The sequence below is a fragment of the Anopheles maculipalpis genome, chromosome 3RL, assembly GCF_943734695.1.
Source record: "Anopheles maculipalpis chromosome 3RL, idAnoMacuDA_375_x, whole genome shotgun sequence".
Classification (NCBI taxonomy): Eukaryota; Metazoa; Arthropoda; class Insecta; order Diptera; family Culicidae; genus Anopheles; species Anopheles maculipalpis.
Window position 1 is genome coordinate 76525089 of NC_064872.1, and position 26795 is coordinate 76551883.

At 40.8% G+C, this 26795-nt stretch overlaps 4 protein-coding genes across 4 annotated transcripts in view; 2 read left to right on the forward strand and 2 right to left on the reverse strand.

Annotated features, from left to right (window-relative positions):
- The window catches only part of LOC126561411 (uncharacterized), a 197643-nt gene extending 188157 nt beyond the window's left edge, over window positions 1-9486 (reverse strand). The window contains exon 1 of the mRNA XM_050217534.1: window positions 9474-9486. The gene's annotated coding sequence lies outside the window, so the exon portion shown is untranslated. The remainder of the gene's footprint in view (window positions 1-9473) is intronic.
- The window catches only part of LOC126561955 (uncharacterized), a 35917-nt gene extending 9634 nt beyond the window's left edge, over window positions 1-26283 (forward strand). The window contains exons 3-9 of the mRNA XM_050218347.1: window positions 2885-2963; window positions 4146-4163; window positions 14476-15032; window positions 19070-19207; window positions 19305-19612; window positions 25844-26071; window positions 26171-26283. Of these exons, the coding sequence (XP_050074304.1) occupies window positions 2885-2963; window positions 4146-4163; window positions 14476-15032; window positions 19070-19207; window positions 19305-19612; window positions 25844-26071; window positions 26171-26275 (1433 nt within the window). The 3' untranslated portion in view covers window positions 26276-26283. The remainder of the gene's footprint in view (window positions 1-2884; window positions 2964-4145; window positions 4164-14475; window positions 15033-19069; window positions 19208-19304; window positions 19613-25843; window positions 26072-26170) is intronic.
- The window catches only part of LOC126562982 (charged multivesicular body protein 6), a 250061-nt gene that overhangs the window by 194836 nt on the left and 28430 nt on the right, over window positions 1-26795 (reverse strand). The gene's annotated exons all lie outside the window — the stretch shown is intronic.
- LOC126561997 (esterase B1-like) overlaps window positions 1-26795 on the forward strand; it is a 474259-nt gene that overhangs the window by 190998 nt on the left and 256466 nt on the right. The window lies entirely within an intron of this gene.

Sequence of the window (26795 nt, forward strand, 5' to 3'; positions counted from 1 at the left end):
TTAGCCAAGTGTGATGAAGAGCACCGGGAGCGATGGCATCATCGGGCAAATGAGCGAAATGGATGAGAAACGATCCGCGATGCTGAGATGGATTCGTAATGTGCTTACATAACGCTTCTCGACCGTTTATTGCCGGCAGTAAAAGAGAACGTTTACGTGGTGCGTGGTTTGCAACATGAATGATTGACAGGTGGAAAATTATAGCCACCTGAAGGTGTTGCTGATGAGTCGGGGTGGGAAATGATATACTTTGACTGGTGTAGCAACGGGTGGAAAAATGGGTGGAGAACTGAGATGGTAGAGGAACAAACAATCGTTCGAATTTTTAAGTGGAAAATGTTTCCCAAGGATGAAAAATTTAGTTTAGCCGTGTTCGGAGTATACTTTTGAAATTGATTTCAAGACTAATATTCGACTCACCTACTTAAATGTCTGCTGTTGAGTTGAGGTCTCGATTACAGTACTTAACATTGAATTTTTGAAAATTTAATGAAGTCTTGATGAACTGGGTTACATTGATTTTGGATTTAATGTACTCCGCAAGAGTTCTACAATGAAATTATAATCTGACCGCTACGTAAACTCAAACCAAACTGAATAACAAAGAAGCAGGATGCTGTGAGAAAAATATAAAGTCTTACTTGCTTACTTACTTATCAGGCGCTACAACCTTGCTTTGCGGTCTTGGCCTGCCGCAGCAGAATCCGGAACCGCTCACTGTCCCGCGCTGTCGTCCACCAATCCGTTATTCTGGCCTTGGTGGCGGATGATTCAACGCCATCCTCCCACCTCAATCTGGGCCTACCACGTCTCCGCTGTCCGTGTGGACGGCCTAAAAGGACTTTCTGAGCTGGATCGATGGGAAAAATATTAAGCACTTGTTAAAAAACGATGCTAGGGCTTTTTTTGTTTTTTTTCTGATTTGGAAAGCTTAGTTATTAGTAAGCATTAGGAAATAACCCATAAAAATAGTCCGCTATCTGCGCGCGCTTGTATACGTTTTACGATCTTTATTCACTCCTGGTTGGTTTTCGACTGATCGATCGCTCTCAAACAGATCCCATGGCAGGCTCATCCTGCCCTTTTCGGATCCTTCTTTTCTCTCTTTTACTTCTTTGCGTCTCATAACTGATAGGGGAGGGGGGGGGGGGAGGGGATAGGGAATGGGAACCTTACAAAGTTTCGAACAGTACTTAAAAACACAAAAAAATAAAGAATACAAATGGAGTTATGGAGGAATATAATGGAGTTATTAGGTCGAATTCAGGGGAAACCCTGATGAAGGACCGAAGCAATTCTGACGTTCAAATAACTGGAGTTTATTGTGATGCTGGGATCAGGTACAAAACAATATTGTGTATTAATAGATATTTTTTGCATCTTTTAATTACTTTGTAAAAAACTCAAAAAATAAGTGTTGACATATTTAAGCATATCATACCATATCACATATCACGTTCACCTAATAATTTGCTGCTATTTTCTGCATAAAAGCATACAAACTTACTTCATCAGGCCTGATGGTTGTGGATTGACCTAGACCTAAAGTATGTTATGTTTTATTTTTGAAAATTGTACAGGAAATACTGAAATAGGCCTCGTGCAAAAATAGTCTTCACATAATAAATTTATTTGGAGCGGCTACAACCACGTGGTATTTCCCTGCTCTTTTTAATAAATTTATTCACTTTTGCTTATCATCATGATCGTCTAAATCCTCTCAAAATAGACACCCATAAGCACGATTCAACATAAGATCCCATGTCTAATCTCATTGCAGACATGTTTGCAATCCTTCTTTTTTAAATCGTTTGGCGTTTACTGTTTCGTACGTTACGTTACTAAGAAAAGGAGACAATCCTGGCAGACTGGCGGTCGATGACACACATCCACACGCAGACAAATACATACCGTCCATCAGCATGCCGGCACGTGATTTAAAAACGCGTCCAACAACGCCCGTCAACCACGCTGATCTGGTTTGCTGCGGTGATTTTTTAATCTACGCCTGCCGCCAAGATCAATTCTACTCTTCCGTTCAACAGCAATTGTTTCGCTGGTAGGCTCCTTTAGCGAAACAGAACGCTGACATAAATAAAGTGACCGGCAAGTGATCGTTCGGAAGGCCACGCATAAGGTGACGCGATAAAAATAGTGTGTTACGATCGTGTGGGTAATTTATCTTTCATGTAGCGTAAGGGAAACCACCGGTCAGTGTGTTTCAGAGAATAGGTTTCGAAGCGATACTAATGCGGCAAACATATCTCTCACCCCAGCGAACTAGTAATTCGCAGAATTAACGCGTCAATGTTCTTATCGGATACGATCATATGTAAACGTCGAGAGAAGCATGCAAAAGTTGAGAAAATTCTATTCTGCACAAACATGAATCGTGTGGCGCGTACCAGCAAGCAACACCGTTTTACTCATTGTTTGCGGAATGACGCGAGCATGACAATTGAACTAATTATAATTAGCAAAAACGCGCTTGTTAGTGAACTATCCCGCCACACCGGCCCATACATGGTGCCATATCCTGCCCGATTGAGCGCCGAGGCAGAGGGCACGTTGGTTGGTGGTTGGTTCATAACTTTGCCACACAAAAACACCGTCAGCTGGCAGGTATGGATGGCTGCCAGCCAATGAGAGAGTGAGAAAGCAGGTTGGGAGTTACGGCATGCCCTGAGAATGCAGTGAGCCGTAGTGAGACACTAAAATTAACCTCCCAAAAATGTCGCACGTCTAGCACAGGCTGGCGCATCGCATTGACGTTGCCCTCATTAACATTCTTCGCTCGATCCCTTTTTTTGACCCTATTTTGGTGCGTATTTCTTTCTTGTCTGTTTTTACTGATTATTACACATTTTTTGCCATTTCCTTACAGATGTGAATATGGTGGCAGAACCGAAACCACACCAAACAGGTCGGAAACGGCAAAACAAATCCAAAACCGGAAATGATTGGTAAGTACGCAAGTGAGGACTTAGAGTGAAATATGAAAAGTCACCATTTATCGTAAATTTTTTTTTGCCTCGTTTCATGTAACACTCTGTACTGAAATATACTACAAACAAACTATAGAATACAAACAAATTGAAGCCGTTGTATTGAGATAAACTTTTTTAAATCAGTTTAAATTATGAAAAAAATGTTTGTTTGTTAGCTCAGTTAGATTGCATAAGTACTGTCATTTTAATAAGAAGAAATTTCAACAATAAAAATATAATAAATCTTCCAACGTATAAAAAGATACAATACAACGTGCAAATGTTTCAAATCATCTTCTATTGAATTATTGTAAAAATGAGTCTATGGTGCAACTCTTCATCGTTGCGACTATTCCGCAAAACTTGGTTCCAGATCGTAGGAAATGTTGAATTCATGGGTTAGATTGCGTGCAAAAAATCTGTCACAGTTCTCATGAAAAAATAACAGTTTCTACAAATATATTTTGAGGGATTTCCATCAAACGTTATCCCGCTTGCAAGTTTAAAAGGAACTGTATGGCAGACATTAATTAGTTGACCTGACTTTTCTTGGAAGCGTATCTGCGTGTACAGCGTTCTGTGAGGTTTCTCCAAGACTCAAGCGCTCGAATCCATTCCCGTTGAAGGGTAAGGGTCATAAGCATAAGTGTAAATAGTTAAATTCAATAATCTAGAAGTTAATACACTGGGCGGCAAGTTGCTTGATGACCTGTGTTGCTTTTGGACGAAAATAGTCTTGGCAACATTCTAAAACTACTCTAAAACTTATGCAGAGACTCCGGCAACCTTGTCCATGATAGCAAAGCTAGAGCTCCTTAATTTCCAGAACTTATCAAGATTAAGTTATCAAATTCTGATCTTCAAGAGGCATTTTTCTTATAAGACCTTCAGGATAGGACAGTTTCCTTGAGCTTGTTTGCCATATTCCGTACAATCATCTCGATACAACGTTTCATGTATCTTAAAAATTAAAAATACAAAAGCGTCATGCTTTTCGAATTATTCTTTTTTTTTTTGCTGAAGTCGAAATTATGATTTTGTAAATTAATATGCCTAATCAAATTGACAAATGAGTCTAAGAGGAGATAAATATTTGTATTAATTAAATCTCGTTTAAGAAGCTTTTCTAATCCACATTTTTTCCACTCTTCCTTACAGGGATTACTACTACGATAGGTAAGTAACGCCACCATTCTGTTTCTGATGGCAGTCCAAAGTACCAGCTGTTACGAACTTCATCACTCATTCGGCTGGCTAAACTGTGCCCTCCCGCTAACGTTTCGTTTGCACACATGATTTAACTAATTGGCTGCTTTTATGGTGCGTGATGCTGTGCTTGCTGCTGCTGTACCAACCGTTAGAACAACTTCCCATTTCCAGCAGCTGCCGGATTCCGCTACCATTTTGGCTTATCTTCTTATGTTTATGTTGCGAGCGAAGGAAAAGTAGAAAAAAACGCTCATCAACACCTCATACCTCATACTTTCCCCATCACGTTTAATCGCCGGCGACAACGGAAACACTAACGGCAACCCGGAAAATCATTAACGTCGGTCCCACTTTCGAATGACCTGGGTAGGAGGGTGTGTGTGTGTGTGAAAAGACGATGTTGAACAAGCGGAACATTTATGAAATGAGTTATCATCCGCCTTTTGGCCCGTAATAACGACGGAACGGGTGTGTAAAGCTGGAAAATGATGCCGTTAAAAGTTCAAATTTTAAGCCCTTTCCTGCACACCCAGTGGATTGAAGGAGGGGAAGTGGGAGATGTTGGCTTTAAACATGAGTAAGAGAAAGAAAAATCTACTTTTTTCGCCCCTACAGAATCCATTCCAGCATTAGCTGCTTTCGCAGCTGTATCTAAGGGCATGCTGGTGTTGCTTTTTCTTGCTCTCCATTGCTCTCTAGTAGCAAGAAGTGCAATGAATTTTGAACAGCCAGAAAACACATTTTACTTTCGGAGAAAGTGTTGAAGGCGTAATGGGAACGATGTAAGACCGTGCTATCGTTCGACTGCCGAGAAAACTAGCTCGGCTACAGGAAAATGGGAAAGGAAAAACGATTAACGCAGCCACCAATGTCCTCCACGCCGGTCGGAGAGTGTTACAAAAATATTAGCCAATTTCGCTTTCCCGAACGGGAGGCATAACGTTGTGCCGGGGTCATAACAGTCTGGAAAAATACCTTTTTTTTTTTTCTTTGCCACCACTACCCTCCAAAAGGGGCTTGGGAAAGGTAACTTGGTAAAATAAACCTCGAAAAATGGCTAACGAGCCGGTGACGTTGGTCAAAATCCACCCAAAAGGGCTACACTTTCTACCATCCGACGAACAAACCGGCCCTAGGATGAGCTAAAATGAAAGTTTAATCTTTTTATTGCACGCCGGTCGTTTTACTCGACCATTCATATTCATCGTCTGACCCGAACAACCGAGCACCGGAGACCCTCTACTTCCCTGTAAAATGGGGAGAAACAAAGTACTGGATTTTTTTTTTGTTTTTTGGCTAGTGGATAGTTGCTAAAGGATAAAAAACAAACCAGCATCACTCATGATTGTTCAAGCTCGCATGTTTTCATGCTTCCTCGCTTCCTCTTGTCTGAGCTTAACTTCGCTGACCCGCATTTTAGGATTGCTGAGTATTAAGTGAGTATGCACGGTGGAAAACCACACACTGCCACAAACGCTGCACTATCCGAGAGTTATCCATATTGTTTACCGCCGTACGTAAATCGCTGTACCGACCGGTCCGATCCGCTCCCGAGCCACCGACGAGATGGAGCGTCTCTAGACTGCATTCCTCTTTCTAATGCAAGTGGGTTTTTAGTTGTTTTATTCCTCTATCCTCTTTACCGGATCCAGAAATCCTTTCTAACCGAAGTTAATCTTTGCGGTTATTAAAGCTTAAACAAGTAGTTTTTATTCACTTTCACGGAGTTTTACTTGACCGTCGGGGTTGCGAGTAGTTGCCATGGTAGATCTTTCTCTGAGCTAGCCGGTCATGGTTTATGCACATTAGCTGTTAGCCAGTGAATGGTGGTTTATGGAGTTCTTTCTACGGTGCGGTCGATATGGTGGCCAAATAGCATAAGTTTTTAGTTACTTTTCAGTTGAAGGAAGGATGAAGGACTAATTGCTATTTTTTGTTTGTCAATTTAAGGAGCTTGATTATTGTAATTGTAGTTTGTAGTGTGATCTGTTTTTTATTTTTCATTATAAATTTATTAAGATGCTTTTTTATTTTGCTATCTCGTTATTTTAAAGTTATAATTGAAGCAGCTACGTATCACCCACTTATATCAGGTTTTGTATTTCACGGTTCTAACTTATTTTTATTAAAATTTTCGTTAAAATTGAGGGTATGTTTCAGCATTTTCGGGTACCTTTTTCCTTAATCATTATCTCCTTACTGGGCATTAGTCTTTTCAAAAGTCTGTAAGTTATTGTATTTAATGTAGTTGATTATGATGGTTGCTTTCTGTAACGTTTCTTTACGTTGTAAATGTCAGGTTTTGTCGTCCCATGGACAGTAATGTACAAGTAAATCAGCTGTTACCACTAGAAGAAGTTTAAAACTGAGCTTCACGAGCGGTTTAACAATGTTACATACTGAAAAAGCTACCAAAGTATCACCAAGCCATCACCATTATTAATGGGATTTGAAGTTATTTTTTGAATAGTTGAATAGTTCAAGATTTCAATGGAGCTTCTAGATAGTTATTTACTTAATAGCCTCTACAAGCGCTTCACGGTCTTAGCCTGCTGTAGAAATCCTTAAAACTATAGGTCCAGGTCATGGCCATGGTCCAGGGTCATCATCTAACAACTCAACGTAATCGCAAACCTTATCCGATCATTCTGACGGACGCATCAACGACATCACTGCATCTCAACTTGGCCTAAAAAGGCTTCAAGGTCTGGGCTCGTCTGGTCAGGTCGAGTGATACGAAGAGCTCACTGGAGCCAGACGTGTTTGATTTACTAGACACTGGACTTACTAGACGTTCTATCAGTATCCTTCCATACATACGGGGACAAATAATCCACAGGAACGTATTCGATTCTTTGATGTTGACTAAGATAAATTCGTAAATGTTGAGTAGCGCTTCTGTATACTATTATTTAATTAATTCCAATTAAGTTGCCGTATGGTCCGTGAGTTTGTGAATAAACTCCCGGTGAAAACAAACCAATCGCATTTTGCCGTTTAGTTTTCTCCATTTTCTATACTTACGGCAAATGTGCAGAATAACGGGATAAATCGTTAGAATTTTGTTCCAATATTAATCATTCTGATACGTTCCACAATGCTGTTGTGCTCTCCGTACCTTCATATATTTTAATTAATTACAATCAATTTCATTACAACTTGATGAATCGACGATATCGTACCACTTGATGTCGCACAAATTGCTTCCAGCCATCGTTAGAAAAGCCTTAGGTCATTTTTCTTCCAAATCAATTGGATCACCCGTAATGAGCGTATGAACGCGGCCTGCGGCCTGCGCACCATGGAGGATGAGCTCTTAATGGGGCCAAGGAACAATCGAACGTACTTCCGGCCAAAAAGTTTATTTATTTTCATTGCGCTAGCGTTTATTGGCATTTCCGTTCGTAACACACTCACCCTTAAGTAAACCGAGGGTAGGGCGTGAAAGTGAAGTTGAAGGTTAAGTAAATCTACAAACAAATTACATTTTCCCTTGTATCCTTGCTATCCCCTATTGCTAGCCTTTTTTCCGACTTTCGGGGTTCTGTTATCAAGTGCGCTACCGTGGCAGAGAGAAGGAAAAGACACGGGGGCGGAAAGCAGCAGGAAAACAGTACGACCGTACTACACGAATCGAAAAGCCGGAAAGATAAACAATCAATTATTTATGAAACAAAGGCGAAATACCTTCCACCACCTCGGAAGTTTCCTTCTTGTGTGTTTCCGAATCGATCGACTTCAACGCCCGCATACCGAACGAGCTGCTTCTGCTTTTCTTTTGCTTTCCATATGGAACGTTGGTAAGAATTTTCCGGACAAGCAGTACTGTTTTTCTTTCCTGCAACTGCGTTTTTTTTTACCATCAAAATCAAAATCCATCCCAAAAACCGATGATGGCAATTTCAGCAGCAACAAGCGTTTGTGTGGTTTATTTACAGTTCTTTTTTTTTCTTTCTATGTTTTGGTCATCACTTTTCTTTTACGCTTCTTGAGAAAGAAACGACAAAGCCTCGGAAAAAAGCGATACGGTTACGATAACGATAGATTTCACCACCGATAAGCCCTCGGTTCGTTCATAAATAAGTGAAATAACCCAATAAATCTTCTAATGTAATCTTTTAATAATGTTGATTTTAAAATTTATGAGATTTACCATCGGCACGCTTGCCACGCCTGAGCTTGACGCGGCAAAGGTCGCGGATCCGTCGAGACGGTTGGGTTAGAATCCGGTGAATGTCAATGGTGGTGTGGCTGGGGAAAGGCAAACGTGGTGAAAGTCATTTATATTTTCAAGCCGGGGATGGGATGAATTTTTCATTAATCTCGCACAACGGAATGGTATTGACGGAGGCAGGAATGAAGAAACAAAACGAATCGTTTTTGATAATGTTAAGAAGAGCAGGAAGCGTTCCAATATGGAATGGATTCGAAACGTTTAAGTGAAACAGAGATTTTGGATGGGAATACTTTATTGATCTGAGCGTGGAATATAAGACCACGAGCAAACAGAATCATTGCTGATGCATTGAACTGAAGTATTGTGAACAGAATTTTTACTTTTTAAACTAAAATATTGTCCATTCTTTCGAAGAATTAATCAAAAATAAAACGAAACCCCAAAATTTATCAGCACTTATGAAAAGAAAAAGCCTAAAAGTAGGCTTAATTATTGTTATTGCAGAGAGTTTTCTACTCTAGTGAGTAAAATCTCTTAGGGTAATACTATTTTAAGCGACGCATTTTGAGGATGCATTTCGCAGACCATCCTTAATTTCTGCTGTAAGAAATAAAATTTTATTTAAAAAAAAACACTTTACGTCGCCTTGTTGAACAGTGACGAATATCACTCACGACTTGATATTATAACACATTATTCCACTTTGGTTTGTTAGATAATTAGTAACAGACCGTTTTGAGAAGTATGTTTCGTCATAATCGCCATGCATTCACGCTTTTATAAGTTTTATTCTAGTGATTGGCTGAGTAAAACCAATTATTATTTCAAAAGCAATAGAATAATGGGTCCCACATTTGTGTACAATGTTATACATCGTTGGATGCGTCTTCTGTCAGTCCTTCGGATGTTTAGCATGAATTAAATGAAATTCGATGAAATAAAAAAATGCCTTTCCTTCTTCAAAAATCAATACACACCCCATCCATCGATTCACCTGTTTCTAGACCTTTCGCGGTGATGTTAAACTTTTATCGCTCTTTCAAGGCGTCACGCATGGACGCCGACATGCTTCCTTAATTTACGTAAGCCTAAGAAAATACCATTCGTTTTTTTCTTCCTACTCCTTAATCCACTTTCCTGCTTAGTCACTGGCTTGGGTGGATGGCTTCCATCGCTATCTACTAGCCTGAAGATGGTTCCACTACCGTCCATCCTTACCTGCTTGGTGGGTGGTTTTTGTCAGACAGATCACCTTCACCATTCCTGGAATGTTTCAAGCCAACAAAATCGTCTACCGTCACCCTACCTCGACCGTGCTGGAATCGCATTACGTCTCACCGCATGACGCGTGTCGTTTCGTGACAAGGAGTCGTTTCTGCTATTTTTCAATCTATTAACCACCGTCACCTTTCCCTCCCAATGCACATTAATTCGCTTCGTCCCTATTTGCGACAAAACGAGGTGAAGGTAAATAGGTGGAATGGAAATCCATCCAAAAGATACCCAACACAAACGCACACAAACCGCCCGTGGAGAAGTTTATCGGGCTATCATAATCAATTAATATCCAGTTTGTCTTGGCTTTCGTTCACCGTGTCAGCCGGTTTGGCATGGCCGTAGGGCTTTCTTGCTGCATATTTTAACGGACGAAAAGAGTATGCAATAGATTTTCCCTACCACTACCAGCATAAGACACCATATGGTATCGATTTCAAGGAAGAATCCTGAGTATAATGTCTGCTTTAGTTCAAGACACTGAATGAAGTTAACCTACTGCCTTTCTTCATCGACGATTTCGAAACGAGCCCGTATCACGCCATGAGTTGGCACGTTCAAATCGTTGTTGTATTAACTTTTCGGCTCTCTTTATCGACTTCCAAAAGCCATCACTCAAATGTGAACTTCTAAGGAAGATATAAGCTGTTGAATAAGAAAAAAAAGGAGCACATACACACATACGTTACGGTGTGGCATAGGAAAAGAATCCGCATCGTGATCCGGAACGATTCGACCAACCAACCGCCCTGCTGTGAAGATGAAAAATTAACCTTCAGTTCAGGCACGAACGAACGCTTCTTAAGGTGGGGTTCGATTGTTGGGAATCGTTTTCCAAGGTATAAGCTGTGCGTGAGTTGACATTAACCCCGACCTACCAGCCGTTATGCCAGTTATGTCGGGGGCGCACGAGAATGACGATGATGATGACGGTGATGGTCTGAAAGTGAACCGACAGCTTCTTCTAATTGCTAATGCTAAATTATTTGATCAATAGGATATCAATTTGCTTTTCATTTGGTCGGAGCATTCTTGGGAAGGAGGGAAAGTAGTAGAAGCAGGGATAGGAACCTTGGGATGATTGATGACTATTTGGGAGGATAGAGTTTTCCATATGCGACTGAAGCGACGGAAAGCATTTTGGGGGATTAGAAAGAGTGGCAAAACGGCTTAAGCGATTTTCTTTTTATAGAATTGAAGCGTTGTTAAATATTAAATCGATTTTCCGACTGGTAAATAAAGGATTTTCTGAGGAAAATATTTTTTTTTTATACATGAAGAATAGTCTGGAATTTTTTATAACAAATTTTCAGCTCAAAAATATTTTTTCAAAGTCATATAGAATTTTGTTAAAGGAGAATCATTCAGTGAATGCTTCACTATTCATAAATACATAAAAAATAAGCTTTTAACTCAATAATAAACAATCAAGTGCAGTGTTCGTAGTATTGCTTATAAGGCATACATTTTACGATGAAAAAAAAAATCAAATTTGAATCGTCTTACATTCATGCTTATACTAATACGATAAAAAAAACAATAGCGAAGACAAATTAAAGTCATTCCTTACTCTCGTCACATATATCGATTAAGTTAGGAAAAAATCATATCATTAGCCGTCTCAAACAATATCTTTGCATCAACCAGACCCAACTAGACAAAACACCCTTCCTTCAATCCTTTTTTAGTTTTAATAACTTGCAAAGCAAAGATAACCATAGACAATCAATCCCATTTCCTGAGTAAGAACAAAACTAACAATACACGGCTGTAAAAGTACATCGATACTCAAAACTCCACCAGTCTGACCATTCCTTTCCAACTACTTTTTTCCACCAATCCAGTTATTGTTTGCATAAAAAGCTCCACAGCTCGGTGTGCCCTCGGTTCTTTGTTTGCAGTTGCATACTTTTTGTGTGAGTGTTATTGTTGGACGCAACAGTAGTAGCGATGTCATGTTGTTTTAGCAATGGTTGGTTTTTTATTTTTCAGTGTTTGGATTTTTTTGCAGTACTTTTAATGCCGTTGCCTTTCCTTGCTTGCTGTTCCAGATGTTTTATTTTTTTCTTCATCTCCCTTACTCATTCCCCACGGCGGGAAAATATCTGCTTTATGTTTTCTTGCCAATACCACCGGAAGGAAAAGCAAAGCCACTTTCATCTTTTTTATGATGGGTTTCCCTATTTTGTGTTATCAATTTTTTGTTGTGTTTTTTTACTTTGGTGCGTTGTCCCGGAAGCAAACAGTACAACAACGGGGATGCGCGAGATGAGCTGATTGTATAATTTTGAATTTTAATGATGCGCGTGATTGTCGTCCGGTTTTTTGGGGGTGAATGTGATGTGTTTTTTGTATTCTCCTATCGCTGTAAAGCGAGAAGGTTAGCAGGAGTTTATGATTATTTTTTTCATTCAATTTTCCATTATTATCACTTGTAGCTGGCATACGATAGGGACTCTTCTGATCTTCCCATCTGGCATTAAAAGGGCGATTCGATTTCACTTTCGACACTCGAAGATAACGTTTTTTGTTTTTGTTTTTGATACCAATTACGCACCTTCACCCTCGGTTTGCCAATCTATGATTCATCGGCAAACAGGAAGTTAATTGAAATTCATATTTGCTTCTCGAGAGAGTGGTAACGATGCAAATTAGGTTAGTGATGATTCGTTAATTTTTTGCATTCTGCTTTGAGCGATGGCATTGACTGTCTTCGGAATGATTTAAAATCGTTCGTTTTTTATTTTACATTTGAAGACGGACAGTTTTCCTTTTAGAAAAGTATACTTCTTTACTGAAGTATGCACTAAATTGTTGTCTGATTGCAGATTTATAGAAGCAAACAATTAGGAAATGTTTAGATTTCATTTTCTCGTTGCCTTTCGCTAGACACGGTTATTATCAATAATGAATTTGGATAAGAATGCTTACATTCTTCAGTGTTGTCTATTTGTAAAGATAAATTGAATCAAAATAATGATAATGAATCGGAATGTAACAAAATAATACTCAAATTTCGACAAGCGGGATCCAAAACCTATCCTTTCTGAATAAAGCACTATTATCGCACTAGTAAATAGTCATCATAAGATCTGATACATGAACGATATTTGATATTAGTATTTTAATTATATCCATGAATATAAACTCATTTTAAGTATTTTTCTTTTTTAAACAATTATCAAACATACCTTCAAGTTGTTCAAATGAAAAGTTAAAAAATAATATGATTTATTTTAAAATATTTATATCAGCTAGCGTTAAATTTGTTTTTAAATCAATGAATTCAATTGTTGTTTAACAAAAGTCAACAAACGTCAATTTTTTTTCGAATAAAAAAAAATTCAGAAAATTCTTTGCCACACTTTCCATTTGCTTGACATTCCGAACTTACACAAAGCTGATAGAATTTGAATGAACCATTAGAAACGTAGTGTATGCAAAACAAATATGAACAAATTACTTCACAACAATAATCTCACCCATCTATGGCACTAGTTTCTTGCACTTCGCAGGAACAGAACAATACGACTTAAAAGTAATCTTTTATGCAAATAAAACAATTCCTCTCGGAACATACACTCAGAGAGTGTTTACTCTTGCTCCTGTCTTTTACCCAACTTACCGGGCCCATCTTTTCATCAACTGAAATGAAGCACGATTTAAATCATTTCCGTAAACACTCTCGATAGCTTGCTGCTACTGCTGCCTGACACTGTTGACTCAATCACGGCTCTGTACTGGTGCGGGAATGGATGAATCGGTGTTTCATTTTAGCAAGTATTCTCCTGCTACTTCACACAAAAACCAACTTGCCAAGTGTTGTCATACAATGCTCGAGTGAATCTATTCACTACTTCAAGCCCGATGAATGGTAGTCGAGCGTCTGGAGAGACGAACTTGGCTGTGAACTCGCAAGTGGCCTCTTATGCGATCCATTCTTAGGTGCAAGGATCCAGCCCATACCGACCGCTTCCGGACGCTTCTAGCCAAGGTTCAACGCTTCCGAAGACGCAGCAAAAAAGCGATAAGCAACTTGTCATCCAAATAACAATGAACACATTTTCCTGCTTGCTCCCTGGCAGCAACAAGCTGTCTTTGTACCCGTTGCTGAAGCGTATCACCGTTTGCGTGTTTTCCTTCTCTGTCGACTTTCGCCAAGGAGTTTTACCATCAACATAGCCTCACCCGTCTTTGCAGCACTGAACAGCAGCAAGAGCTAAGCAAATAATCATTATATTGTAATTTAATTGAACGCACCAAATGAAGAAAGAAACGACCGGTTGCCAGTAAAGTTCAAAAAGATTTTCCTCCATCGAGTTCCTTCGAGTTGGTGTTTCATTTTTCTTCGCTCGATCGATTCAATCGAATGGAATAGAAACTGTGCACCGAAGTGGAAAACAAGTTTTTCCACGCGGAAACATTTTCTCTTCCCTGCAGTTGGAAGCCATCACCTTCCGGTGTAGAAGCAGCATGGCAGAGAAGGAGAAAGTTTACTCTCATTACCATCAACAGTTCGGTTGGGCATCATTAACGTCTTTGTGCAAAAGCTGCTGCTACTGCTGCTGCTGATGTCGTTCTATTCTTCTGCCGATGGCAGGTTCTTTGGTCAAGCCTGTTATGGGCACACCAAAGTTGTGCCACCTAATTGTTTGTTTATGCTGTCGTTTCATTTTATTCGATTGATCCACAACATTTGGCACCTCATTTGATGATGGAGAAGAAAGCAAAACTTTTTCCTCCCCAACTTCTCTCACTTAGTCGTCATGCTCGCTAATGAGGTGATTTCATGACTTTTACTACTTATTTTCTCACCTATCTTTGCAGCTACTACGCTTCCACACTATTCGGACCACTACAGCAGCAACCGAACGCACAGCCACGGCCCCTGAAACGTCAGCGACTGATGGCACCGAGCCGTATGGGAATGACACCGAAAATGAACGGTGCTGGACCAATCCTTGGTCACAGTCCGCATGCACAGCAGCAACAGCAGCAGCAGCAACAGGTACTCTCCCAACAACAGCAGCAGCAACAGCAGCAGCAGCAGCAACAGCAACAACAGCAGCAACAGATGCATCTTGTAGCACACTCCCAACAGCTGCAGCAACAAATGCAGGCCGTTGCTGCTGCTAGTCCTGTTTCCGGTGGGTCTTGCAGCCTTGGGAACTATTACTCCACACCGGGTGGAAACATTGGATCAAGCAATGGCGTACCGATGCAGGTTCCGAACGGATGCATTGGTTCGAATGGATACATCAACAACAACAACTGCTTGATGAATGGTGCGGAACTGGGTGGGGTGGTTGGTGGCGGAATTGGTGGGTGCAATATGTCCAGCTACACCAATGGGCAGCACGTCGTTGGACCGTTCAAAACGTACAGTAAGTAGTTTTTTTCTGATTTTATAGTTTTATTTTGCATAATTCAGATTATCCTATATTCAAGGATTTCCAGAAAGAGCCCAGAATATGTCTTACATAATATTTTAAAGGCCTTAGCTCTTTGCTGTCTTGTTGGTAGATGCACATTGCTATTCTGGCACCAATAGTCATGTGAAATTAAACGAATTGGTAAATACTGGCATTTTTAAATCATGCCAATCCTTACTCTTGAGTAGCCTCACTCTAAGGGTTTTGTCTGAAATTTTCAAAAAGTTTGTGAAACATGGTAAGGGAGGTCTTTTTACACAGTATCATCAAGAGTTTTTTGTTTTAAGTGCCCCATTAACAGAAAGGGATGGAAGAATAATAAAAAATAAAAAGAAAACTATTACATTTATTTTAATCAAATTGATGAACAAAAACAGCATGAAGTTTGCTTTTAATAACTCTCATTGCCAATGAACTTAAGTCTAAACATTTCTTGAAAAACAAAACCTTTCCTTAAAAAAAAAAAAAAAAAAACAGACAACCAACCACAACGACCATCGCCTTTAAGCCGCAAATGTTGTAAAACCTCCCGGTACAAGATCACAATCTTGCCACGATGTATTAAAGCAACTCATCCTTCAACCTACGCCAACCATGCGGCAAGTTCACGCTTAACCCACAAACATTTCAAATATTGATTGCCACAAAAACCATCGTGGTTCGACCGTGCCCCTTATGGAACGAAATGCTGGCCAAGGCTACCGGTAGGGAAAACAGTCTACCCCAACTGACATTCCTTCCCTGTGCGGTGAAAAAGACCGAGCTGGTAGTGGTCCCTGTTACAAGCGGAACTTGCTCAATCTCATCGCATGCCATCATCATCATTTGGTGTCGAAGGCATCGTTCAAGCGTAAACTGTAAGCAACTTGTCCAAACCCTCGACCACCGTATCCGGGCAAAAGGATTCGCCTTCGGGCCACTATCTCCGACGACGGCAACGACGACGGACAAGAAAATGTTCTCATTTACAATTCATTGAATTTACATTCATAATTATACTCCCACTTGCCGAATGGGGGGGTAGGATCCACTTGCCTCAAGCACGCCTGGACGGGGGAGTGTCCTGTTATGTCTTTAGCTTGCCCACCAAAGTGTATCAACTCTTTTTTGCACTCAAAGTGCTTTTTGGAATAAGAGAAGTTCCATTCCGTGCAGGCATTTGTAGAAGGTCCTTCACAAGTTTCACCAAGAACTTTTCATCCAGTCCATATAGTGTTCCCCCTTTGCTAATGGTTGTTGGCTGTTGCTTTGGTGGGACTTTCTCTGGCCCGAAGAAAATCCGAAGAGCCGTGTGCAAGATTTCTTCGGAACAATTTTCTTTTGATTTTCCCTGCGACTCGCAGTGTAATGAACTGCGAAAGCTACCAAACTACCGTGCAATCGGTGCTGTTTAAGGTGGCCCTTCTCGCAAACGGAAATGGTCAGAACGCAACAAGCCACACGACTATCATCATCACCATCATCGTGATCATTAGAATCGGGCCGGAAGTAACATTTCTTCACAAACACACGCACACACAAACTGCTTCCTCGGAAGCTAATGACTCTGTACAAGGACTTGCCGGACTGTAAGGGATGTTCTCCGCAGGAGGTTCCGTTGTAACGTTGAATCGCTCTCGCTCTCCCTTTCGCTTGGTGAGGAAGAAATAGAAGTTACCAATTTCAGAGTTGCCGAGCCCATCGGCCCTGTTCGGGGCGAAACTTTTCATTACACCGAGACGATCCTTCGCACTTGTCGCCCCAGGGTCATATGGAATGGGACTTTCACTCCTGCTGGGTGCTTCCATTTCTTCGAACGCATATCTCTTCAATGAGGTGTTGAAGTTTGCCTTATCGTTGTTAATGTTTTATGGAAAATGGACTACTGCTGGGCGAGACTAGAAAGCTGATCCTTGGAAGTAGTTGGTCTCCGTTGGAGTGCGCTTGGAAGGAAGACCACGCCGGATGAAATGATGGGCGAGCCTAGGTCTAGGCAAAAACAAGACATAAATCATGTGGTGTAATTATGTGTCGTTGTCGGTGTGATTAAGATTTGTCGTATGTAAAGGGAGGGCGTAAGATGGAGGCCAGGATGCAAAAAGAAAAAAATATTGAAGGTACAAATTTATACTTTTTAGAAGTCCGATGATTTTGCTGAACAGATTAAAATTAATGGTTAAACTTTAAGAAGCAACGAAAAATTGTAGTTCTTTAACAGTATATTTAAGAAATAATTCAAATGTGCCAAGAAGAGATAAATCTGTTGCAAATGTATTTAACGTTTAAATCTTTGTTTTGATGGAAACTAGGTTTAGTCACTGCAACTTGAATGAACAAAAATTGTTCCAATGATTGGGTTGGACCGATAGAGTGGTGACAGTGACGGCTGTTTTTGAACGGCAGTTTTATGGTTCAAAACCTAGTGAGACCTTTTTTATTTGATAAAATCTGACTGCCCAACTGCGTGTTATCAGCAAGTCTAGAAAGGCATTCGATGGCCAGCGTGAGCTTGTAGCTCGTTTATCCAAATTTAAATTTTAGCTCGCATTCAACCAACTTTGATGATATTTGTCTATGATTGTTTACATAACTTTTCTCGCATTTATATGAATTTTATACATTGAATATATGTATGAAATTGAAGTTTAAAAAAGAATCATTTTCTGAACACTTAGTTAAATTATCTTCTTATGATTCTTTCATTTTATGAATTACGAGGACACGCCAACCATCTAATCTAGTATCAACGTTTTATCGAAGAATGTCCCTACAGTTAGTTTATGTTTTCGTATACACATGCTCACATTATCCACACTGTTTACTGCTGAACTAGCTGACAGGTGGATGAAAATAACACAAACACTATCAAACCTATCGTTCCACGCCGCAAACACTCCTCTTCGTCGGTTAAACCTTGATGAAGTAACAAAGCAGTTTCATACCGATAAACCAAACCTTGGCCAGCTTCAAAGCCACCGTAGCCACCACACCAGTAGGATAAGCAGTGTAAGAAAAGAACCAAAAACCCCTACTAGACAGACCTCCGGAAACAGACGGAGCGAACGTATTTTTCATCTTTTTCACACCTTCCACACCACCGACCAGGCGCCTCCATTACGAACTGCCAGCCAGTTTCCTTCGTCACGTCGACACCACCGCCAAGCTGACAGTCTGAAAGCACACCCTTTACCCGCTCGATACCATCCCGTAGCGGTGGTGGCGGTGGTTTATCTGTGTGATGAGCGTGGCGTTCGGTTTGGGTTCACCGAACCAGCACAGTACCAGGTTCCTCGTATTTGTAACAAATAAATGAATGGGGTCGCCTGGTATTGGATAAAATATTCATATTTTAATTAAAGCACGGAAATAAAACTCGGTGATGATTTTGTTGCTACGATCGTTGGTGTGTATGTATGGGAATGTTTGTGTGAGTGGTGGTTACATAGCGCTTTAACTGTGCAGGGTTTTGTTTGTTCCGCATCAGTTTCGGGGTCATGCAACTACTTCCGCATAACGTGTAGCTCACACGCTGCTATTGCCGGTATGATGTACGACGACAGAGAGCGTAGCCCCGTGTTCGGAAATTCCGATACAGCACGAGTGTCTTTTTTGTGTGCCTCTAGCGTAAGAACAAGGGAACATACTCACTGTGTGGATTCACGTGCACGTAACTGACGCAACCACGAACGATGGTGGTGAAAAGGTGGCAAAGTTGGGTCGTAAATTTCAATCTCCGCCACGTGCAACACATCAACGAGCAAACGAACCTATTTCGGCACTATGGATATGAATACGCCAATGCATATCCTGCCACAGTTTCAAGGCGAAAACTAGCTGCAAACAGTACTGGCGGAATGGGATGGAAAATTGGATCATAACAACTTCCGCCATGTAAAAAGGGGCAACTTTGAGCGACACCTACCGGGCCGGGCCTTTATCCGCTTTCAATTACTGAATCTCTGCCGATGTGCTGTTGTCTGTTACGTTTCGCTGCATTTTCTGTCCCGTAGGTAATCCCGACACACTCATCTGCGGTAACTGCCGGGAGCTGTTCACCGACCTGACGGAGCTGCTGGATCACAAGCGCAGCTACTGCAAGCTTCGATTTACCTGCAAGTGTCTCAGTACCTCTCCGGTGCAGAAAGTGTGTAAGTTGGTGGCAGCGTCTCGCAAACACTGGTGTCTCACCAATGCTGAGTGGTTTACTCTTATTCCTTTTTTTTTCTTTTGGTACGTTTGCTTCAGATCCAAATCCGCAGGCTAAACTGGTGTGCGTGGCGTGTAAGGACTCGTTCTCTAATCCCTGGGATCTAATGGTGCATGCACAGGCCGCACACATGGTAAACATCTACGAGCTGGGCGAAGGATCGGCCGGGGAGGATGGCAAGACGTCCGGCATGGGTGGTGATCGCACCGCCAACAGTACGCCCACGATGCCTTGCTCACCGCCAGCACTGGAGCTTGGCAAACTGAATGGAACGGGGGTCGGGGTCAACAACCCGCTGGCAAATGGAATCCACGAGCTTGATGACGATAAGAATGATCATACAGAGGTGAGTAAGAGATGGAACATATTTGTGTTACAATTGAAAATTGGGTCAATGGTCTCGAGATGGAACATTCCTTGAAAAAGATTTTGCACTCCGTTTCCTAAGTATTGCACTTTCAAATAAGAATATCGAATTGGTAAGTTTTTTTATGCCTTTGTTTAATTTTTATTTCTTTAATTTATAAATTGAAAAATGGTCAAAGATAAAATTCTTTTCAGTAATAATTTTGGAACCTTTGTTGTGGCAAAGTTTCCTCTTAAATAGATTAAATGGTAGGAAGTTGTTCAATTTAAAATAATTGGTAGTAAAACATATAGAAAATCTGTATTATATTTAATAATTCTACGAAAAGTTCTGTTACGTTTCAATAGCAAATAAATACACTTAAATTATAAAAAATCCAAATTGTTTTGCAATTTTTAACTAAATTCTATTCATCCTTCAATCTATACTATTCGATCGGTAACGTTACCATTTTGGAAACAAAAAAAAAAACGGAATTCTTGTTCGACTCTTGTAACTCTGCAAATATTTAACCAACAAAAGCTTGAAGCAATTGTTAACTGATGTCACAATTTTAAAGTAATGCCGTACAAAATGTGTTTTACATTTAAATCTTATGGACAATCATAGATGATAAAAAAAGATAATCTCGCTTCCACTGGTTAATTCTAGTTGCCAATTCAGACATTTTCTACTCAAAGTCAGGCAGTTAATTTATTTAAAATCAAATCAGTTTTAACACTCTATAACTCGAATCATTTTAATACCAACAAGCAACATTCATTCGACTTGTATTCATTTACATCGCATCAAAAACAACCAAACAACACTCTTCCAAACTCAACTCCAGTGACCCATGGGTTAAACGCTCATCTCAACTTCACCCTTCTCCAAGAAACACTCGGTAGAGATTGTCGTAAAAGGTTTATCAATTCCTCAAATCTGATACTTTCTAATCCCGTCACGTCGACGAAAACAGTGACACAACATTCCACCACTATCTGTTTCTCCCTTTCCAGAAACCCCAAAACGTGACCGGACTGTCCTTAGTACGGCACAGTCCTCCCATTTCTACCATTCTTAGCCTCGGCATGTAACTGATTTTAATCAAGAATCAATTACTTTCAACACCAGTCCCGGCTAATTTTCCCAGCAGAAGGTGATAGGTACTTTCCTTCTTCCTAGCTGCCGGTGGTCAGAGGCAAAAATCGGACGTGACGGAATTTCCCATTTTCACCGCTGTTACGGATTACCGATTTCACATTACCGCTGCAATATCGCTTTCCCTTGAACGTGGGAAAGACGGGAAGTGGTGGCCAGTATTTTGGGATTGCTGGTCGTTTTCTTTCGCTCTTTCACCTTTTTTTTGCTCCGGACGCGATCACTGCTCCGGATGAAATTCGACAAGAAACCCAATCGAACGTCATTTTTAATCTTCTCCAACTCATCTCAAAATCCGATCCGATCCCGAGGCGTCCCGAAGAAAGAAAGGGCGTGAAAAATGTTTGGAAGAAATAAAAGGAAAATCGTTGCTGTGTTCGGCCGACACGATTAGGTGAAGCGAACATGAACGGTGCAGACATTTCGTTTTATTTTTCGCCTTGCTTTTTTATGCCTCCAACATCTTGTCCTACACTGGAAGCGTCTCACCAGAGCGTACGGATGAGGCCCCCTCATTGCGGACATAAAAATTTATTCGAGCCCATAAAAATCACTTCGAACGTCTTTTGGTCGAGACTGGGAGAACGGTGGAATGGCTGGCACGAGGTATCGACAAGCAAATTTCCCTTCGATAGCCTCCGGGCAAGGAGCTAAGCTAGAGCGAAAATCGAACATGGATTCACTTTCCCACCACACCCATCTCGTCCCAGCAATCAATCGACCTCCTTCCATCACACCCACACCAGGAGGCGCATAATCTATTTCCTATCGGGTGAAAACCATTCAATCTGCATTTGCAGTGCCGGTGGATGGATGTGAAAAAGGAACGAATTTTGTTTCGTCCCAGTGCCACACCGACATTAAAATCGAGAGCGAAAAGCAAACATGCTCGGTTGAGATGCTGATGGACCGTATTGGTTGTGTTGGCCGGAGAAAAGATTGCTTTGGTGGGGATTATGCATTTTCGTGTTTGCTTTTAACTTGTTTCCTATTTTTTATCATTTAGGTTGAAAAGCACACGATCAATTGATGATTTTTGTGTCTTTTATTTAATTTTACTGTTTTTTATTCTTATATTTTATTAACTGCTACAACAAATAGAAATAATACACCTTGGTTAAAATTGTTTTTTTAAAAAGTAGGAGCAAAAAATGTTTGCAAATTGAATGAATTGGTTGGACTCTTCTCAACTGACCAATGTAAAAGTGAGGTGTTCCATTAGCATTAAATTTATAGAGACCTTGATGGCGAAGTATTGATCCACCACTAGCCTAGCACTAATCTAAACCACTAGCCTGGTCTTTACTCGACAGGGCCGGATATTAACTCTTACCTCTGTCAGGCCAAACTACAGGGGAACGGTCCTGATAAGATTTGATTCTCGGTCCTGCCGTGTGAATCTCCACGACAGTTCAATACTGTAAAATAAAGTCTTAAAATCAACGAAAAAAAAAACAATGGATTACTTTTGTTACCATCCAATTTTCCAAGACTTGATTTATGAATACTTAAGTTCACATTCGTGCTCGAACATTATTTCGCTCTTAACAGTTAAACGCTTTCGCGAAGTTACTACACACTTTGCAATCAATGTTGCATGCTTTAAAACCTCCAAACTGCCACACCTCATACATCAGCATCCATTTGACCATGAGAGAGTAAAAGTATCAGCAAAAAGATTGCCAACTTCCTCCAACACTCAACCGAACCCTTTCTCTCAGCTTCAACCGGATTTCTACCGGATGTGGTAAAAATTGGTCGGAATTGGGTGGAACTGTAAATTGAAAATGAAGATTTCAGATTAGCACTATCGGGTTGAAGCTCTCCACCTCCCACACTGTTACCTTCGAGCTCCGGTTGTCAGATTGAGTGGTAAAAGTGATACTTCCTTCCATGCTCGACTCGTTTTGCTCGCCGTTGCTACAACGCTGAAGCCGTTGAAGTTAACTTTTCCACACTGCCGCACCACACGCCTGACAGGTGTCCCGCTGCACATTCTGCACACCAGCCAGCCAACGAACCTTCTTCAGATGTTTGTGCACGGTTGTTTGGCTGATTTACGAACAGATGGACTACCTCAACCGGCTATCAGAGCCTTCGCTTTCCCGCTCGTTCCTACCAGCCAAGCTTGTAAAATCCTTTCACGCTGTTTGGCACTATTTTTGGACTGCATTCAAAATTCAACAGATTTATCCCCAAAACTTGTCGCTGATAGTGTTCTACGAATTGCTTGTTCTGCTTCTGCTTCTAAGATGGAGTGAGAATGTGAGTGCGCCTTCCGCCGACCCAACCGCCACGGTGCTATTTGTCTGGCATGAAAGACATTCGGTTATCTGGAAGGCGAGCTGAATAGACGGCCAGGCATGCAGCTGGCATACTTTCACACACCGAACCAAGATAGACCGTCTCGAACAGTGCCCATGAGAGACGAACGGTTTCTTTCGACTATGCTACAAACCCCCACACACATACACACGCTGTGTTCTTTGCCTGTTGAAGTGAAAACAACACTTTTGCTTTTGTACTTCAGCCCGGGAGTCGATTTTCCCCCGGCAGCCTGTTTGCCCGGCATCGATCGGCAGTTTATCAAGAAAGTTTGATCTTCGAGCTTCATGCTTTGCAGATGCTCGAGGTTCCGGTGTGAAATGGTACCGTGCCTTTGGTAAAGGAGACTTTTTCCTCCAGTGGGAAAAATATCGGCAGCTGATTCTCTTCTTCGCAGACCGGAACAGCCGAAAAATCCCACGAGTGTAAACTTTTGTGGCAAATAAATCAAGATCTGGTTGTCCTTCGCTTTTCTTTGATGGTGTCCTTTTTTACATTCACTGATTTCTTGATGCAATGAACTTTTTATGTGATATCTTTATCGTGTTATGACAAAAGGGGGTTAATTTCATAGAATAGGAGTTGATGTAGTTGTTAAGGTTATGAATCACCTTAGCAATATCTCAATTTTTTTTTAAAGAACACAGCTAATTTTCTAGCGATTTAAATGAGCCATTAGTTCATGAATCGGTAGCGCCAAATGAACCCTTAAGTTAGCTAAGAAGTTAATTTACCTTAAGTTAGCTTTAGCATTGTCTTTTTTATTTGTCTTCGTGATCGGACTAAAAACAATATCAGTTTTAATTATTTGAAAGACATTTATCTTATTAAATTCCTTTTCCAAGTATGAATATGAACCAACTAAACTGTAACTGTAACAAAAATGTTTTAATGAGACGATTTTTTATTCTTTCAAAATGCTGAAACAAATTTTACAGTTTTGTTTTCTACACGGAGTGAAATAAATTTCTTAAGCTAAGAATATTTTCACTACATACTATAAACTTGTTCGTGTCATTTCAAATATATTTAAATTTATGCCAAAAAATTAGTAATAAATTTGTCCCACAAATCAAAATCCCAGAGAGATTAGTTAAACCGTTTCTTTTAATGGTTGAACCGCAAGTGTTTCAATGGTAAATCAAGCAGAAATATTGTGAGAATTAGTAAACAACTACAAATAATCTAATTAAAGTGTTGTAAACTAAAAACACATTATCCGTTTCTACAACAAGCTGGCCTTCAATATTACTTTGCTTTTCCTTTCATTACCATTAACTGACGCCTTGGAGTTGATACGAAAACCACCCAAAACAAGCACTGTTGAACAACCTGTCAGTCCATAGCCAACCAACGCTGCGGAACATATGTATGCCACACCACAAATGTCGGAAAACATAGCTAACCTGCCGAATAGAACTGACTGCCGAACGAACGATAGCTGCCCAAGTCTACCAAAACCGACCGCAGCAAGGAAAAATTCCACCAAAAGTCATTCATTCATCCATCGCTCCAACGCTCGCTCATGTCACGCTCGTCCGCTGTCGTCCATCGCCGGTTCGTGGTTAGGACGGTCCGGTTCGGTTCGAATTCTCAACCAAACAAACCGTACCATCGCACGTACCAAGCGATAGGCGAATGAAACGTCTGAAATGTCGGATATGCAACGTGCATCCGACGCTGCTAGTCGGTGGAGGCTAGTTACGGTGGTCAGCAAAATAAAAGAAACCGACTTCTACTTCTCTACCGCTTGCCAGCTGGAAGAAACTTACCCGCTGGTGAAGAGATAAGTCCAATGATAAAAATATATTATTCATTCGAAATAATTTTCCTAAAAGGTTCTTTTACCCTGCCGTCACGCGCACTACTTGCCAATACGGCTTACGTTACCTCGATATTTATGTTCCCCTGTTTGGTTCGTCGAGCGAACGGCATGACGGTGGACGGCCATGGCGAGTTTTCAAAGTAACGTGATGATTCCCCTTTCCTAGTACGGTACGAACTTTGTCCACACCCACCCATTTACGGGTATCTAAACGTCATCCTTGTATCATCCATTGGAATAGTCACGAACATCCGGATCTGCGAGGGTTAGAAGCAAATGAAAAAAAAACCTCACATCGGATTAGGAAAGGCGCAAACGAAAACGAACCGAAAAAAAATGCAGAGAATGTTAGGCGTTTCGATACGTACCTCCGCATGCCTGTTCGTCCGGATTATTCATCCGTTTGCATCCAAGCGAAAGACTTTTAGCCTTTACCGTGAAGCGGAAGCGAGTGGCATAACTTCATGCAGCACGCTTCAAGGCCTGCAGCATAGGAATGAAATGCTTGACCACCTTTACCGTACACATGCTTTACCGTCCGATAGCCTTAGCTAATCCTTTCCTTTCGGGACGTGATTCAACGCTAAAATAATGCCTTCATTTTATCGGAGGTGCTTGTTTGCTGGTAAAACTACTTATGCTCTACAGGAGAGAACATACACACACACACACCACTCATTATCGCATTTACCGATCTAATAAAGTAAATCACAGGTTGGGCTAGTAGCTTGGGTACTGTAAGATTGACGCAATTTCAAGGTGTGTCCATCGGAGTCCATCGTAAAAACGTAGGTGTGTCCATTTAATCTACGATCGCACCGCTCAATCACGGTGCATTAAACGGTGACTTTCCCATCCGAAAGTGCTACATTTCTTCTCTCCATTACTCTCCCTCTCTCTCGCTCTTTCGCTCTTGGCAGGATACTCAATCGCAGGCGACGGCCAGCTCACCGGAAGCCTGCCTACAGACGGCTTCCTCCAGTGAGGACATTTCTTCCATGAACGATTCACCCGTGATGAACGTTATCGCAAAGACGGAACCATCGTCCCTGCTGACCAATGGGTTCGTCAGTGGTGGTAACGCGATAGATACAGGCCTGAAGCAGAACGGCCCCGCAAGGGCTTGCATTATGACAGCGTTGAGTATAGTAAGTATCGTTGAACATTTAATCAAAGCCAAGAGCGAAGAAAATGTTTGTTTTAAATACCAATTCTATAATTTATTGAATCATTTTCTTCCAAATCAGGACACAAAGTCAAACCAGGATCCAACGGTGGCACTGAAAATGGTATCGTCTTCGATGGGCATAACGCTTACTAACGGTGCGGCCGTAACGGCTGTAACGCAGTAAAGCATTTGTTTGTAAGCGGATTTGTTGATTTTAATACTCGGCTTGTTCTACTAGCTATTTTATAACTGCAGATTTATTCCTTTTTTCCACAGATGTTGATCAGTTGGTTGAAAGACTTTTCTTATTTTTTGTCTCAGTTTCATTGCCCTATTTTGGTTTATAGTTAAAGTTTTGGTTATAAGATTTGCTTCATAAGTTTAATTTATTTGTTAAAATTCATAAAATGCTAATTATTATAATTTGCAATCTAATATTCAATACTATTATTGTTTACTAGTCTTAAACAAACCCTTTAAAAAACAACACATCAACCGTTCTTCTAATGAGAGAAACGAAAAGTATTCTATTATCGTAGGTAGTAAGACAAACGTTTATATATACATGATAAAAAAAACAAGAGAAAATGTATGCAACAAAACCAATACAACCCATAGCAAGGTTGCAAACACTAACTAAATGCAAACGTGCGTTAGTCTAACGCCGGATTTATCAAAACAAAGCTGACAGCAGTGCTTAGCGT